Source organism: Oncorhynchus gorbuscha, linkage group LG14, assembly GCF_021184085.1.
Source record: "Oncorhynchus gorbuscha isolate QuinsamMale2020 ecotype Even-year linkage group LG14, OgorEven_v1.0, whole genome shotgun sequence".
NCBI lineage: Eukaryota > Metazoa > Chordata > Actinopteri > Salmoniformes > Salmonidae > Oncorhynchus > Oncorhynchus gorbuscha.
In genome coordinates this window covers 27,743,494-27,761,297 of record NC_060186.1, presented here as the reverse complement: position 1 = coordinate 27,761,297, position 17,804 = coordinate 27,743,494, and the positions used below count along the sequence as shown (strand labels likewise).

The 17,804-nt window shown below is 42.5% G+C and overlaps 1 protein-coding gene across 1 annotated transcript; it reads left to right on the top strand.

Annotated features, from left to right (window-relative positions):
* The first annotated feature begins 11,453 nt into the window (after positions 1–11,453).
* Positions 11,454–15,888, top strand: LOC123995624 (serine/threonine-protein kinase pim-3-like). Its single transcript, XM_046299268.1, has 6 exons — positions 11,454–11,928; positions 12,271–12,380; positions 12,497–12,547; positions 12,663–13,026; positions 13,893–14,069; positions 14,246–15,888. Exons 1-6 carry the CDS (start codon positions 11,841–11,843, stop codon positions 14,437–14,439), a joined length of 984 nt encoding a protein of 327 aa, XP_046155224.1. The 5' UTR covers positions 11,454–11,840; the 3' UTR covers positions 14,440–15,888.
* The last annotated feature ends 1,916 nt before the right edge of the window (positions 15,889–17,804 follow it).

Genomic DNA, 17,804 nt, shown 5'->3' with positions numbered 1-17,804 from the left:
TTGCGTCTGCTGCCAACTCTGTGTAACGCAGTTTCTTACGCTCGTAGGCCTCTTCAACAGAGTTTTCCCACGGGACTGTGAGCTCTATGATGTACACAGCCTTTCGTGAAGGGGACCAGAGTACCATGTCTGGCCTAAGGTTGGTAGAAGCAATCTCAGGTGGAAAAATGAGTTGCTGGCCAATATCGACAAGCATCTTCCAGTCCCGGGCCATGGCTAGGTGTCCAGTTTCTGGCTTTGTAGGAGGATACTTGGGCCTTTTCTGTCCCTCCCGGATGAATGTTGTTGTTTTGACGGGATTGCTTGTTTTTGGAGGTAATGAATTGGTTGCACTCCTCTTGGTCTCAAGTGCTGCAGCCAGGCTCTTGAGGACCTGATTGTGCCTCCAGGTGTAGCGGCCTTGTGAGAGGCTGGTCTTGCAACCTGTCATTATATGCCTGAGAGTCGCTGGAGCTGGGCAGAGGGGCAGGTCGAGTCCTCGCCATACCATTGATGTAGATTTTTTGGTGATGGAAGCACATCATAAACAGCTCTTATGATGAAGCTGATGTTGCTTGCCTCCATTTGCCAAAGCTCACTCCAGTTGATCTTTCTCCTCTCCAGGCCTTCCCACCGCGTCCATTGCCCTTGTTAAGCAAGAGAGACAGCCTTTGCACTTCTTGCAGTCTCCTCCTGTCTGCGCACCTCCTCGACCACCAGCTTCCTGCGTTCAGATGTTGTTGCCTTATGGAACGTTGGTTTGCTTGCTGCCAGGCCAAAGCCTCCTCTTCCATGCTGGATATTCCCCACAATGTCTTGGTGTCTCAGGGCTGATGTTGCTTGCTGCACAGCCTTGGATGATGTCCATTTCCGTCCAGTTTGTAGGGGAGGTGCAGCCTTGCTAATGGTCTGGTCTTTGGAGTCCTTCAATGTCATCTGAAGTCTTACTTTAGAGCACTTGTACTCCTCCGTTAGACTTGTAAGAGGTAGTTCAAGGACCCCTTTGCCATAGAGGCCGATGTTACTCAGGCATCGTGGGACACCCAGCCATTTCTTCACGTATGAGGTAATGGTTCGCTCCATCTTCTCCACTGTTGTTATTGGGACCTCATAGACGGTGAGTGGCCACATTACCCGGGGGAGAAGTCCAAACTGTAGGCACCAGAGCTTGAGCCTCCCAAGCAGTAGGGTCTTGTTGATGTTCTCAAGACCGTCGGCGATGTCCTGCCTTACTTGCTGCACTTGATCTTTATCCCAGAGGCTTTCGTTGTACCATCTACCCAGGCTCTTGATGGGTTGCTCAGACACCGTTGGTATCGGGTCATCTCCAATGCAGAACCTCACATATTTAAGCTGTCCCTTGACTATGGAGATGCTTCGAGATTTGCTTGGCTTGATTTTCATCCGTGCCCACTTGATGTTATCCTGCAGTTTTGCAAGTAGCCGCCTGGTGCATGCTGCAGTGGTGGTCAGTGTAGTCATGTCATCCATGTATGCTCGGATAGGTGGGAGACGGAGCCCTTCCTTAGTTCTCTCACCGCCGACCACCCATCTCGATGCCCTGATGATGACTTCCATGGCCATAGTGAAGGCCAGAGGAGAAATTATGCCTACTTCCAAGCGCTGCCATGTTGTTGTGAAGTCAGGTGTTGTGAAACACAATTGCAGGTCTTGGAAATAGGCCTTTACCAGTGTAGTGATGGGTTCTGGTACGTGGAAAATGTTGAAGGATTCCCAGAGGAGTTCATGGGGAACTGAGCCAAAGGCATTGGCCAAGTCGAGGAAGATGACATAGAGGTCTCTCTTGTCCTTCTTAGCTGTTTAGATCTGGTGCCAAATCATACTAGTATGTTCCAGGCAACCAGAGAAACCAGGAATGCCTGCTTTCTGTACAGATGTATCAATGTACTTGTTCCTTTCCAGATAAGTGGACAGCCTCTGTGCTATTATACTGAAAAAGATCTTCCCTTCGACGTTGAGAAGGGAGATTGGTCGGAATTGACTGATGTCTGTCGCATCCTTCTCTTTCGGGATTAGCACACCACCAGCCCTTCGCCATGCCTTTGGTATTATTTCCTTCTGCCACACTATCCTCATGAGCCTCCAAAGAAAGCGTAGAACATCCGGGGCGTTCTTGTAGAGCTTGTATGGTAGTCCATTAGGCCCAGGAGCCGAGGCCGCTCTTGCTCTTCGGACAACGTTCTCTACTTCCCTCCATTTTGGAGGGTCAGTGTCCAGATTGAATTGTGGTGGTTGAATAGGTGGGATGTCATGTGGGATGATTATCTGCTCATGCCTTTTCATGTCCTGTTGGACCTTTTCCAGATGTTCTTCCAGTTCAGGCTTTGTAGTTTTTAGGATTCCGCACTTTTCCTTTGCGAAGAGATCTTTGACAAACTTAAAGGGGTTTTTATAGAACCGTGTTCTTGAGTGTTCCTTCTTCCTACGAAGTTTCCTTAAGTTTTCCGCTCTTCGCAAGGTTGCCAGCCGACATTTAATGTCTGTTTGGAGTAGCATGAGACCTTCTCTCTCTGCATCAGAGGCCTTCTTCCACTGCTTCCTCAGCTGCCTTCTCTCTCTGACAAGTATCTCGATCTCCTGCTGTCTCCTAGATTTGGCTGGCGCGGGAGGTGTCTTGCCACTTCTCCTTTCGTTTACGCCAAAGCGCTCTTCTCCGTAGTGGTAGATAATGTCTCCCATCCTTTCAAGCTTTTTCTCTGCTGTTCCTACCTGTTGTTCCAAGATTTTTGTCAGGTCGTTGTTGATTGTTTCCCACTCTCTCTTTTCAACGGCTTTGGGCCACTTCACACTCGGTCTGTGCCCTTTGATCTTTTCCTCTTTTAGAGGTCTCTGTGGTTGGGTGAGTTCATCCACCGGCATTTCTGTGCTTGTGTTATCCTCCTCAGTTACAGGGGTGTTGATGCTCTGCGAACTTTGGTTTGCGTCCCGTCGCTGTGCTTCATTCGACTGATTTGACTGGCTGCTTCGTAACAAGTACTGGTCAATGCGAGGTCCCTGTCTCTGCTTCTCTAACAAGCACCTTTTCCTCCCTTGATGGATCCTTAACCCCCTTGCCGATGTTACTCTCTCCCAACCACAGCTGCACACCTGAAGTGTGTGTCCTGCTGCTGTTATGTTTGTCTCATGTGCTGTGTTCCTACTCGTAGTCGTTTCCGTTCCTGGGTCCGTAACCGTGTGATCAGTCGTTGAGCCATCTTGCGCCCCAGCTCTCGCAGGCTCTAGGGGTATGTTCCTTTGTTGACTTTCAGTAGCACTTAGCGGGTGTCTCCAACATACTGAAACAGCGTCGGAGACTGCCAACATGGGTAGCTAACCCATGACAGCCCCAGTGGGGTCTATTCCCTCCGGTCAGCTGTCTCTCCAAGCTGTCACACAGACTTTCCTATGTTGTCAGCTGTCCTTTCACAGCAGTCACTGGACTGGTCCAGATAATCAGAATCATAAAACACGGAACGAGATGTTAAAAACTGTCCATTGTGCCAATAGATGGGCCAATAATACTGTTGCCCTATTGGACCTCCTGTGTATGACCTTCTGCCTGCCCCTAGACCCAGCTACCTGCCTCCTCCTGTGGTCCTTTGCAATAAACACCTGCTGCGCCCTGGACTTGAAACCAGCTATCTGTCTCTCCTCGTGTTCATTACAGCTGGGTTATTATTTATTTGGACATCACAAATCATAGTCTTACTCTTATCCAGACATCTCACTCTTATACATACTCTCACTAAATCACATCCAATATCATACACATCAACCTACTCAGATTTACCACAGACATAATATCTTGACTCAATTTTCTAACATCTGTGACATTGGCTCACAGGCAAACAGGCAAGGGAATTAAACAATTAGAGCCTGTTTCATGAATTCTAAACATTTGAAAAATCTTATTTTGACTGTCACGATACCTCTTATGGCAGTAACTTTAAAAGCACTAATTATGGTAAATTTAGACTGAGAATAGTATCTAGTTATGGTAAGGTGTGAAATAAGTATAGCCAGTCAGCGGATTATAAAAAAGATCAGTTTTTACGTGGCTAAAAGAAAAGGAATATAACATGTACTGTTTACAGGAAACTATATCACATCCTTAGATGAAGTTCTGTGGGAAAAGGAATGGGGTGATTAAATCATTTTCTGTCATGGACAAAGGAACTCATAAGGTGTGTTATTAATTAACCCAAACATGTATCCGAATGTGCAAATAGTCAGGAATGATTCGCAAGAATGTTGGATATTTTTTTATATTAAATTGGATGGAAAACAGATTTGGCTTATTAATCTACATGGTCCAAATCAGGATGATCCATACTCCTTTGAAAATATTTAGACCAATTTATTGAACTTACATGCAACAAACGATTAAATCATTATGGTGGGAGTCTATAACAGTGTTAAGTACCTCAATGGACTGTAAAGGAAATCTCTCTACAAACTATCACCATACCCATAAGGAAATTACAAATATTATGGAAAAATTAGAAATAGTGGATATTTGGAGACTAAAAATACATGACCTTGTGAGATATACATGTAGGTAACTTAATCAAGCTAGTTGCCTTGACTACCTTCTTGTCTCTATCTCTTGCATCAAAGGTTAAAAAAGTATTAATAGGAGACAGAATGCGATCTGATCTAATTAGCCTTCACACAACTCTTATAGAAATTCCACGTGGATGGGGATATTGAAAATGTAATCATTGTTTACCGGAGGACAATTTATTTTGAACTAAAACAAAATGTATCACTGAATTTTTTCCAGCATAATATAGGTTCAGCAAATCCCCTTATTGTTTGGGATACCTTTAAATGCACCTTCAGAGGTCATTCAGTTCAATTTTCATCAATAATAAAAGAGCTATTTATATCTAAAGAGCCAAGACTAACAAGGGAAATACATTAACTAATAGTGCAGGTAGATAGCAATATAAATGATACTGCGAGATACAAAATAAGTTCAAGGAAAAACAAAAATAACTGGAGGAACTTATTCAAGAATGATCTGATGTAAGCTATTACAAAAATAAATGTGGAATATGGAGAGAAATGCACCAAATTCTTCCTGAGTCTCCAACACAGGAATACTACCAAATATAATTTGCAGAAATTCATTACTGAAGACAGAGTCATCTATGATTCTCCATATTATATTTTGATAGAGGAAGCCTAATATTTTTAGCAGATGTTCTCTTTTCTGTCTCATCCTCACCCTTTGAATGACGATTACAAGGAATTCTCTCCAAACAACAAAAACAAAATAGAAAGTTAATAAATGTACAAAAGGATCAGTGCGAATGCCAAATTATAGAGTAATAACTTTGAGGCTATTAAATCCTTTCAGTCTGGAAAACCCCCCAGGCTTGATGATATACCGGTTGTAACGACAGATTTCCTCCTCTTCGTCTGAAGAGGTGTAGCAAGGATCGGACCAAAACGCAGCGTGGTAAGTGTCCATGTTTTAATAGTATAAACTGAACATGACACAATACAAAATAACAAAGTGAATATAACCGAAACAGTCCCGTGTGGCACAAACACTGACACAGGAAACAAACACCCACAAACCAACAGTGAAACCCAGGCTACCTAAATATGGTTCTTAATCAGGGACAACGATAAAAAGCTGCCTCTGATTGAGAAGCATATCAGGCCAAACATAGAAATAGAAAAACATAGAAAAACACACAGACTGCCCAACCCAACTCACGCCCTGACCATACTAAACAAAGACAAAACAAAGGAAATGAAGGTCAGAACGTGGCACCGGTAGAGGTATGTCAAGCCTTTTTTGATTTACTCAAAGCTTAATTGTTAGCTTGTTTTATCTACTCAAATCAAATCAAATCAAATCAAATCTAATTTATTTATATAGCCCTTCGTACATCAGCTGATATCTCAAAGTGCTGTACAGAAACCCAGCCTAAAACCCCAAACAGCAAACAATGCAGGTGTAAAAGCACGGTGGCTAGGAAAAACTCCCTAGAAAGGCCAAAACCTAGGAAGAAACCTAGAGAGGAACCGGGCTATGTGGGGTGGCCAGTCCTCTTCAGACCATGACCAAGATGTTCAAATGTTCATAAATGACCAGCATGGTCAAATAATAATAAGGCAGAACAGTTGAAACTGGAGCAGCAGCACAGTCAGGTGGACTGGGGACAGCAAGGAGCCATCATGTCAGGTAGTCCTGGGGCACGGTCCTAGGGCTCAGGTCCTCTGAGAGAGAGAAAGAAAGAGAGAATTAGAGAGAGCATATGTGGGGTGGCCAGTCCTCTTCTGGCTGTGCCGGGGGAAGATTATAACAGAACGTGGCCAAGATGTTCAAATGTTCATAAATGACCAGCATGGTTGAATAATAGTAAGGCAGAACAGTTGAAACTGGAGCAGGAGCATGGCCAGGTGGACTGGGGACAGCAAGGAGTCCTCATGTCAGGTAGTCCTGGGACATGGTCCTAGGGCCCAGGCCAGTTGAAACTGGAGCAGCAGCATGGCCAGGTGGACTGGGGACAGCAAGGAGTCATCATGTCAGGTAGTCCTGGGGCATGGTCCTAGGGCTCAGGTCCTCCGAGAGAGAGAAAGAAAGAGAGAAGGAGAGAATTAGAGAACGCACACTTAGATTTACACAGGACACCGAATAGGACAGGAGAAGTACTCCAGATAAACAAACTGACCCTAGCCCCCCAACACATAAACTACTGCAGCATAAATACTGGAGGCTGAGACAGGAGGGGTCAGGAGACACTGTGGCCCCATCCGAGGACACCCCCGGACAGGGCCAAACAGGAAATCAAATGTAATTTGTCAAATGCGTTGAATACAAGAAGTGAAATGCTTACTTACAAGCCCTTAACTAACAATGCAGTTTTCAGAAAAATACGTTTTAGTAAAAAATAGATAAGTACAAAATTAAAATAATTAAAGTGAAGCAGTAAAATAACAGTAGTGAGGCTATATACAAGGGGTACAACGTCAATGTGCGGGGGCACAGGTTAGTCAAGGTAATTGAGGTAATATGTACATGTTGGTAGAGTTAACATGACTATGCATAGATAATAAACAAGAGTAGTAGCAGCGTAAAAGATGGCGACAATGCAAATAGTCTGGGTAGCCATTTGCTGTTCAGGAGTCTTATGGCTTGGGGGTAGAAACTGTAAAGAAGCTTTTTGGACCTAGAGTTGGCGCTCCGGAACCGCTTGCCTTGTGTTAGCAGAGAAAACAGTCTATGACTAGGGTGGCTGGAGTCTTGACAATTTTTAGGGCCTTCCTCCTATAGAAATGGTATTCTGTCAGGTACTCAGCAGGAAGGTCTGATTTCATCATTATTGAAACACGACACAGAAGGCAAATATAAAGATCCAGTCTATCTATAAAAAACAAATGGAAGCCCCCTTCACTTCAATGTTGTGATGCAAAAATACTAGTGAAATGCATTAAAAAGGTTTTACCAGGTATTGTTCATCCTGATCAGACAGGTTTTTTACATGCACGATACATTGGATATAATATACGACAACTACTAGAAATAAGAGAACAACATGAAACATCTAAGAAGCTAGGGCTGGTATTTATAGCACATATTTAAAAGGCCTTTGATAAAGTAAGACTGGATTTTATTTATAAATGCCTGGATCTTTTCATTTTCGGTTATTCTATTATGAGATGGGTAAAAGCAATGTATAGCAACCCCAGGTGTAAAATAGTATTCTCAGAGAGTTTTGAATTGTCAAGAGGAGTTAAACAAGGGTGTCCGCTGTCAGCATATCTATTATTTATGACCAGCAAAATGCTAGTTATTAAAATTAGATCAAAGAACAACTGTAGGGGATTAGAAATCCAAGGCTTAAAAACAAAGATGTCCATGTATGCCGACGACTCAAGTTTTCTATTAAGTCCGCAAGCCATATCCCTGCAATGTGTCATTGAAGACCTAGGTAACTTTTCTTGACACTCTGGACTAAAACCTAATATTACATATTGTATCTTTTAAAAAATCCAACTTTTAAATGACACTGCAGTTTACCTATAACATTGACTGACGGTGAAGTAGACATACTTGGTATGTGAGCTCTGAACAATGAATTTCAATAGAAAATGTGTAAAAATAGACAAGATCCTGCAACCATGAAGAGGTAAGAAACAGTATATTTATGGAAAAATTGCACTGATTAACACCTTAGTTGTATTTCAGTTTAGTCACTTATGGTGCTGCCTACTCCTGATGATTCTTTTTCAAATCATATGAGCAAACGTTTTTCGGTTTTATCTGGGATGCTAAACCATTCAAAATAAAGCGTTCCTATCTATATAATGCATATGAACTTGGCGGGTTGAGATTATTTGATATAAAAGCATTAAACCTCTCTCTGAAAGCTTCCCTTATCCAACTTGTTGTATAATGTTTATGTCCAATGGCTGATGAGCACCGATACGTTTTATATGTAATTTATTTTCATAAGGATTTGGCAGTAGATTGTTTAAGTGATTCATGATGATGACTGTTAGCTTGCTAGAGAAGATTTTGAAAGTATGTCCAATCAAAGCTAGTGTAGATATAACGTGATTTGACGTCATTTTATCTGTGGCAATAACTTTGCGCCTTTTTGGATGGGCACTTCTAATGTAACTCTATGGTAGCACTTGAATATTCGAGCTCTACTCTTTTGCAGTGTCCCCATGAGTGACAGAACACTGAGCCAATCACAGAGCAACTGGAGAACATTACCCACCCCTATGCTCCATATTTTCCTCTGGCTGCCCCACCACCAAAGAAAACGCTGAGCTAGGCTGAAACACCTGCATTTTGGAGCCGCCTTACTCAAGAAAGCAAAAAATAGTATGTTTTTATGGGTCTTTATTAACTCAATTATTATTTTTATGAACTGACACGTATCAAAAGCGCAATGTACTGTATCATGGGAAAGTTGTGATTGACTGACTGATCTACAAACAATAATGAGTCGTTATATATGATGTAAGGTGATTTGTTGTTTGCAGTCGTTTTAATGCTCTCGAACACGACCAATAGCTCTTTGCTGGACAACGCAAACTGGTACCTAGACTTTGTGTTGCACTTTGAAACCCACACCAACCGTTACATATAGCACCACCCACCAGGTGAAATGCTGTGAAAAGATGGGCATGGTTGAGTGGTAAGCCTGAAGCAGAAGAAAGTTGAGGAGTGAAGTCGGGGGAGGTGCATCTACTATAGCCAAAGGTCAGATACTGATGTGGTGTTCCAACAGGAAGGCTCAGTGTAACATGGTAGTGTTTCCATTGTTTACAAAAGTTTTTATTTGTAATGTTGAAATAAACATGTATTACAACCCCGTATCACACACTCACAAACTGTAAATATATGTGTGTACATTGTACTAACAATTTGGGAGAGAGGGCCTCAAATGACTGCAACATAAACTAGTTCGCTAAACAGTGCATTATTTCTGGTAACGTTCAGCAAGTTTAGTTACGAAGACTTTGCATCCCGTTTCAGTCACGTCTTTGGTCCCGTTCGTGTGGGTCAAACTTCTTGACCTTTGATCACATGCAATCGACATGTATGTGCATATTGGACGTGTTGGTTGACATGTAGACGCACTTTGGACAATTTTATCCGGATTATGCAACACACATTGAAAGGCGGTGACCAACGATGGTTGGTGGACAAGTTCTGGCCTGGTTTAGATCTTATCTGTGAAAAAAATATCAGTTTGTCTCTGTGGATGGTTGTGTCCTCTGACAAATCAACTGTACATTTTGGTGTTCCTCAAGGCTCCGTTTTAGGACCACTATTGTTTTCACTATATATTTTACCTCTTGGTGATGTCATTCGGAAACATAATGTTAACTTTCACTGCTATGCGGATGATACACAGCTGTACATTTCGGTGAAACATGGTGAAGCACCAAAATTGCCCTCCTGTGTTTCAGACATGATGCAGTGGATGGCTGCAAATATTCTACTTTTAAACTCAGACAAAACGGAGATGCTGGTTATAGGTCCCAAGAAAAAGAGAGATCTTCTGTTGAATCTGACAATTAATCTTGATCGTTGTACAGTCGTCTCAAATAAAACTGTGAAGGACCTCAGCATTACTCTGGACCCTGATCTCTCTTTTGACAAACATATCAAGACTGTTTCAAAGACGGCGTTTTTCCATCTACGTAACATTCCAAAAATCAGAAACTTTCTGTCAAAAATGATGCAGAAAAATTCATCCATGCTTTTGTCACTTAGGTTAGACTACTGCAATGCTCTACTTTCCGGCTACCCGGATAAAGCACCAAATAAACTTCAGTTAGTGCTAAACACAGCTGCTAGAATCTTGACTAGAACCCCAAAATGTTGTCATATTACTCCAGTGCTAGCCTCTCTACACTGGCTTCATGTTAGGCCACTTTGCCGAATAGGACAGGAGAAGTTTTCTAGATATAACAAACTGACCCTAGCCCCCAGACATAAACTACTGCAGCATAAATACTGGAGGCTGAGACAGGAGGGGTAAGGAGACACTGTGGCCCCATCCGAGGACATCCCCGGACAGGGCCAAACAGGAAGGATATAACCCCACCCACTTTGCCAAAGCACAGCCCCCACACCACTAGAGGGATTTCTTCAACCACCAACGTACCATCCTGAGACAAAGCTGAGTATAGCCCACAAAGATCTCCGCCACGGCACAACCCAAGGGGAGGGGGGGGGGCGCCAACCCAGACAACCACTGTGATTATTATTATTTGACCCCGCTGGTCATCTATGAACATTTGAACATCTTGGCCATGTTCTGTTATAATCTCCATCCGGCACAGCCAGAAGAGGACTGGCCACCCCTCATAGCCTGCTTCCTCTCTAAGTTTCTTCCTAGGTCCTGGCCTTTCTAGGGAGTTTTTCCTAGCCTCCGTGCTTCTACAACTGCATTGCTTGCTGTTTGGGGTTTTATGCTTGGTTTCTGTAGAGCACTTTGACATCAGCTGATGTAGGAAGGGCTTTATAAATGCATTTGATTGATTGATTGGTGGTTCCCTCGAACGCGCCCATTGCGTCCCAGAGGAAATGGGAAAGGGCGTCTCGGAATTCCCACCACGTGCGCGCAAATCACCCTTTTACAATAATGAGCATTTGATTGGTCCAAATCGAAAACATGGTAATTGTATAAACCATCTCATTGGTGAAGTCCTCCAGGTCCCTAGAGAACACAGCGCAAAGCCTCCAGACAAGATATCCTTGAGCGTCTCATACTATGAGAAAGTAGTACGTGTATACATATCATTATATCTGAGAAATTACACAATGGTTATTTTTATATTGTATAAATCATCCTATTAATTCCTCTATCTCTACATTTCAATTAATCATTGCCGGGTATAACGACAAATTCCAGGAAAATACCGAGTAGTCTTTCGGGGCGGAGGGATACAACCATCCTCCACTCGTTAAAAAACATTGGCGTTATAGAAAAGGTAGGGAAAGACCGTGACAAAGCTCAGACAGCGAATACATTCCGAAATATCGGCAGTGTTTTGAACTTCTTACCATATTTTGCGATTGCTACTAGATAATAGTTAACCGCTCTGCAAGTGTACTGTTTTCAGTACTTCAAGAAAACTGACATCTTCAAAGTGCATGAATTAAGATACAGGATTCTCGTTGAACGCAGCGTGTCTAATCTGGAAAAGGACGATGCGGCATTTTATTTGAGACATCGACGGGGCGGGTGGAGTTTGCACACTGGATTTATTAGCTAGCCGCTACTAGCGCTAACCTTTTTCAATCATATTTACATAGGATTTGATCAGAATCTACCTTTTCAGATAAACACGAATTTAGTTAAGTCTTCCGTTCGAATATGTTGTTGTCAAAGTTTGGCTCATTCTCGCACATTTGCCACCCTTCGAGCATGGACCATTTACCGGTGAAAATACAGCTCCAGCCAGGTATGATTCGAACCCACTGTCATTCTTCGGGCTTTACATAGCCGGAAAAGATGGACTGTTTATTGAACTAGATTTGTTAGTCATTCATGCTTCCAATAATGAAATTATTTGTGTATTTGACTAACTCTAAAATCCTTGCATGGGACTATTTTAAATGGCTTCATACTGTCTATATGCACGCCAACTGTGATTAAGATAGCTGACATTAGCTAGGTAACTATACCTGTCTGTGCCTAGAAAAGCTAACGTGAGTCAACAGCTGCTACTCAATTGCTTATCTTGCGCTGTGCAAGACGAGACTATCGTGTATGCTTATCTGCTCTGAATTTGATGTTTCGCCAGTTAAAGTGGAAAAGGAGCCGTTCGAAAAGGTCTATACTGTGGGATCCGTGCTGGGCAGCGGTGGATTCGGCACAGTCTACGCTGGTAGTCGGCTCTCGGATGACGCACTGGTAAGCATAGGAGCGCTTTGATCTCGGCACATGGCGCCATCAAGGCATCTCATAGTTATTTACTAATTTACTTCGTTGTATCTAATGTTTATTTGTTTTCTCTCTCCCGAAATTAGGTCGCAGTGAAACATGTGCCGAAGGAGCGGGTGACCGAATGGGGAACTATTGTAAGTATCACCACTCCGGTTTGTTTAGGTTTTTCACCCATGTCAGTTGTTGTTTTTTGGTAATTGAATCGATTCTAGGTCACTCAACTCACTTGTGATTAATATTTTCTTATAGAATGGTGTGATGGTGCCTTTGGAGATTATTTTATTGAAGAAAGTCAGTTCGTCGTTTCGGGGGGTTATAAAACTCCTGGATTGGTATGAGCGACCAGACGGCTGGTTGATTGTTATGGAACGACCGGAGCTGGTCAAGGATCTTTTCGATTTCATAACGGAGAAGGGCGCCTTGGATGAGGAGACTGCAAGGGGATTTTTCCGTCAGGTTTTGGAGGCTGTCCGCCACTGCTACAGCAGCGGGGTAGTTCACAGAGATATCAAAGATGAAAATCTGCTGGTAGACCTACGCACTGGGGAGCTCACGCTTATTGACTTTGGTTCAGGGGCGATTCTCAAGGACACGGTCTACACTGACTTTGACGGTATGTACTCTACCCTTACTCAATGCGTTGCCAGCAGTGGCTCCGTTGTATTTTCTGGGTTTGTTGTGTTTTTGAAGGTGCGTTAGTCTGCACTGACCCATGACTTGCTTTAAACTATATTTGTTTGTTTTTAGATACTTACTCGCCTTATTAGATCATCTGATATAATACCCTCCCTCCCCTTCCTCCCCCTCTGTATTTGCCGGTGTCCACACGACGCTGTGACGCAGTGGTTTGTTTTTGGTACCTCATAGTTTCCCTCGGTTGGTGACGACCGATCAGCCGATCCTTATTCATTTTGATTCTCCCTATGTAGTTAATTTAAAGTACCTTTATAAAGGTCATATTAGTCAATTTAACACACTAGTGTGTTAAAATAGTTTGTTTTATGTTGATAATTGTTTATTATGTTAAGAAACGCTAATTTCAAAGCCTTTAGGTAATGGCAATTGGGCCAGCTGCCACGTAACATCTGTTTGTTGTGAAACCTGAGCTTGGGCTGATTCATGTCACGTGATGGCTCACATTGCGCACTCGAGTTTTTGTTTGGTATCCAAGTTACTCATGCCTGGAGGGAGGGGAGTGAGGCGGGTCACCCAGTTTCAGAGATTTGTTGTGGAAAAGAAAAAGCCACTATAACACCAGTATGACATCCTTGTTTTAGATGGAATTACACTTGCCTTGTTTGGCCTTTATAGAGATATTGTCTGACTCTTTTTAAATATCCATTTATAATCTTTCCAAATCATACAGTTTTGCAATATAGGCCAATTTATATTATGATTGTCACATGAAATGTCCCAAATAAACTGTTCTGGTGGTATTACAGAAGTCAATGAGTCACTAATCAGCCCTTTCTTCTCCAGGTACAAGAGTTTATAGTCCGCCAGAGTGGATCCGCTTCCATAGATACCACGGGCGCTCAGCTACGGTGTGGTCGCTAGGGGTGCTGCTGTATGACATGGTCTGTGGAGACATCCCCTTTGAGCAAGACGAGGAAATCCTCCAGGGGAGACTGTACTTCAGGAGGAGAGTGTCTAATGGTGTGCGCTACCTCCAATATACAACCTACAATCATAACACATTTCTAGTCTTAAAACTTATTTCTTAACACTAATTTCTACTTAATTTCTTCCTGCCTGTGTGTTCCTATAACCATCTCCCTCTTGTCCCATAAAATACTAATCCATGTTTTCCCCTTTTCTCTCCCTCCTTCCAGAGTGCCAGCAGCTGATCAAGTTGTGCCTGTCGTTACGGCCCTCCGACAGGCCTACTCTAGAACAGATCCTTGACCACCCGTGGATGCGCTTGGCTGGGGAAGTGTCGATGTCCAAGCCTGAGGATGGTGACATCCGGCTGAGGACCATCAACACGGACACATCTAGCACAAGCTCCAGCAAGGAGAGCCTATGAAAGAAGGAAGAGTGGATGAGAGGAGAAAAGGAGTGAATGGACACGGGGGGGATGGGGGGGTTAACTGGACTTAAAGGGCTCTGGTCCTTATGCCCCACCATGGCTTGGGCTGGCAGAATTATTTTTGGTTTCCTTTTGTAGGGAATTATTATAATTTATTACGGTTTGTTCTTCCTTATCTTTTTTTATATATAACTCATGAATTGTTTCCAAATGTGGAACATTTGCTGTTTGGGCGGTCTTTACCAGTGACTATTTATTTTGTACTTTATTATTTTCTAATTTGTTATAACAAGGCTGATTTATGCATCTGGTTTAAAGCCCCTTATTCAGACATAGCTGCTCTCATAGAGCTTGGAGAATGCTTTATATTTAAATGTTTTTGATTTGGAGTGCCTTTTTGAAAGCTGCTTCTCGGGGCTTTTGTCATAACTTTTTGTTGTTATAACCCTTTTGGGCTGGTTTGTTTGTACGTATCCCACCCTGTCATGATGGAGATTAGTTGTCTTCCTCCATAACAGGGTGGTATAAAACTACACCACCCAGCATTCTTAGGGATCATAAAATAGGGGATGAAGGCTGGAGTTGACTGTTGACCATGGAATACTTGAAATGCAACTCACTCACACTGCGCCCCCTTACTAAGCTGCTCACTCATACTACAGCCTCGAGTTGTTTGGATTTCTCAAAATTGGATCCTTTCATTTCTGAATGTGTATTAAAACTACATCTGTGTGTTTAGCCCCTTGGAAATGTATTTTAATTGAATGTTCCCCCATCTCACTACTGGCACTACATTGCTCTTGCCCTGGACTGGTGTATCATGGCTTAAGTGTGAAATGCACAATCAATGCAATATTCATGGTCTCAGTTTTGTCTTTCACAATACAAATATTGTGCAGTCCCCCCCGTGCTGTTAATTTATACAGAATGTGTAGACATTCCACACTCTTTTGGCTCATATTTATTGTAGATGTTTAAGGTGAGAAATCCCAGAATTTGCATCTTTACATGGCCTTTTGTTTTGCATTCCTGTAATGATATTTTTACACTTCAACAAACTTTTTTTTTTAGATTGTGGATGGATGCACTGAAGTTGTCGAAAGGGAATAAAACAAGGTTTACTTAAATTTGGAAGAGCTATCAATGTGATTGAACTCCTTTTTATAGTCCTGTAAGTAATGTTGGATTGACTTAATCTAAAAGTACATCTGCTTTTTGGGGTACATTATACTTGTGCTGTCTCCATGCATTAAACTCCATGGGTGCACATGGCTATTGGGTTGGATAAGGCTATTCTAGTTAGTGACTATGATGAATCTGTGGCTTGCCTGGTGTTAGATATTCTTTCAGTTTAGCTGTATGACATGAATGATAGATATGGTGAGGCAATTTTTTTTTTTTTTTTATACAAACATTTAAATTAAATCCCTTTGTACATAAATCATACTTGTGTTGTCTTATTGACCTACTGGTAAAAATTCCTCATACAGTCATGAAACTATAAACCAAACATTGTTAAATGGGTAAGGATGTTTGCATCTATCTATAGACAGTCAGAACAGCCTCAATTTCTTTTGTCGGACATGGACTCTACAAGGTGTCAAGCGTTCCACAGGGATGCTGGCCCATGTTTGTATTTCTATTTATTATGTATCCCCAGCAGCTACTCTTCCTGGGGTCCAGCAACAAGACTTACATACAGTTTAAAATACTTCATGACATTTCATAACACCTTCCTCAACACATTGTGTGCCCTCAGGCCACCACTCCACCACATATTTACAATACAACATCCAGGTGCCTGTGTGTCTTCTCAGTCCCCGCTCTTCCATAAGGGGTATTTTTATGTTTTTTCAATCCGATTCTACTGCTTGCATGCGTTACCTGTTGTGAAATAGAGTTCCATGTAGCTGTGGCTCTGTATTACTGTGTACCTCCCATTGTCTGACTCCAATGCTTCCCACAGTTGTGTCAAGTTGGCTGGATGTCCTTTTGGTTGTGGACCATTGATACACACAGGAAACTTGAGCGTGAAAAACCCAGCAGCGGTGCAGTTCTCGGCACAAACCGGTACGCATCGCACCTACTACCATACCCCTTTCGTAGGCACTTAAATCTTTTGTCTTGTCCATTCACTCTCTGAATGGCACACATACACAATCCATGTCTCAAGGCTTAAAAATAATTTAACCTGTCTCCTGCCCTTCATTGACACTGATTCTGATTGAAGTGGATTTAACAAGTGACAGCTTTCACCTGGTGTCATGGAAAGAGCAGGTGTTCGTAATGTTTTGTATACTCAGTGTATGTGACGTGGCTATATTAGCTGTACACAGAGAATGACTGAGTAGGAAAGTGACACAGGAATGAGGCAGGAGCCAGAGACATGCATCATCACACTCACAACACATCCCTGAACCTAGCTAGAACTAATTGCTTTTCCATTTAATGCTGCCGGCCTCATCTGCCTGCCTTACAATAACAATAACATAAGTCACTCCATTATTGGTAGAGCAGAGCAGTGGGCTGTGAGAAAGAACAAGGTAGACGATGTTCGTCATCATCTGTAAGTCAGTGTTCTCCAGGAAGTGGTAGTGGGGGATGGAGGGACGAGTGTTGTTGTTGTGGTGGGGAGGTGCTGCCCCCTCTGGTGACTCCCTGCCCATGAGCTGTTATGGCACCTCACCTTTTATAATGACCATAGGCACAGATCTAGGCGCTACCCCTCAAGCTAAACATTAACTGTTTGAAGTGAAAAACACATAACAGATCTTAGTTCAGTGTCTAAGTCAAGTGTCCATGGTTAACTGTTAAAGTGTATCCTAAATATGATATGCAAATTACATTTTTATAGCTCTCCCTATCTAAAAATCATATATCATCAAATCAAATACAATTGTATTTTTCACATGCGCCAAACACAGCAGGTGTAGACCTTACAGTGAAATGCTTACTTACAAGCCCTTAACCAACAATGCAGTTAAGGAAATATCCCCAAAAAGTAAGAGGTAAAAATAACAAATCATTAAAGAACAACAGTAAAATTACAATAGCGAAAATTACAATATACAGGGGGTACCAGTACAGAGTCAGTAGGCAGTGCACCGGTATTGAGATAATATGTACATGTAGGAAGAGCTATTAAAGTTACTATGCATAGATAATAACAGAGTAGCAGCAGTGTAGAAGAGGAGGAGGGGGGGGGGGGCAATGCAAATAGTCTGGGTAGCCATTTCATTAGATGAGTCTTATAGCTTGGGGCTAGAAACTGTTTAGAAGCCTCTTAGACGTAGACTTGGCGCTCTGCGGTAGCAGAGAGAACAGTCTATGACTAGAGTGGCTGGAGTCTTTGACAATTTTTA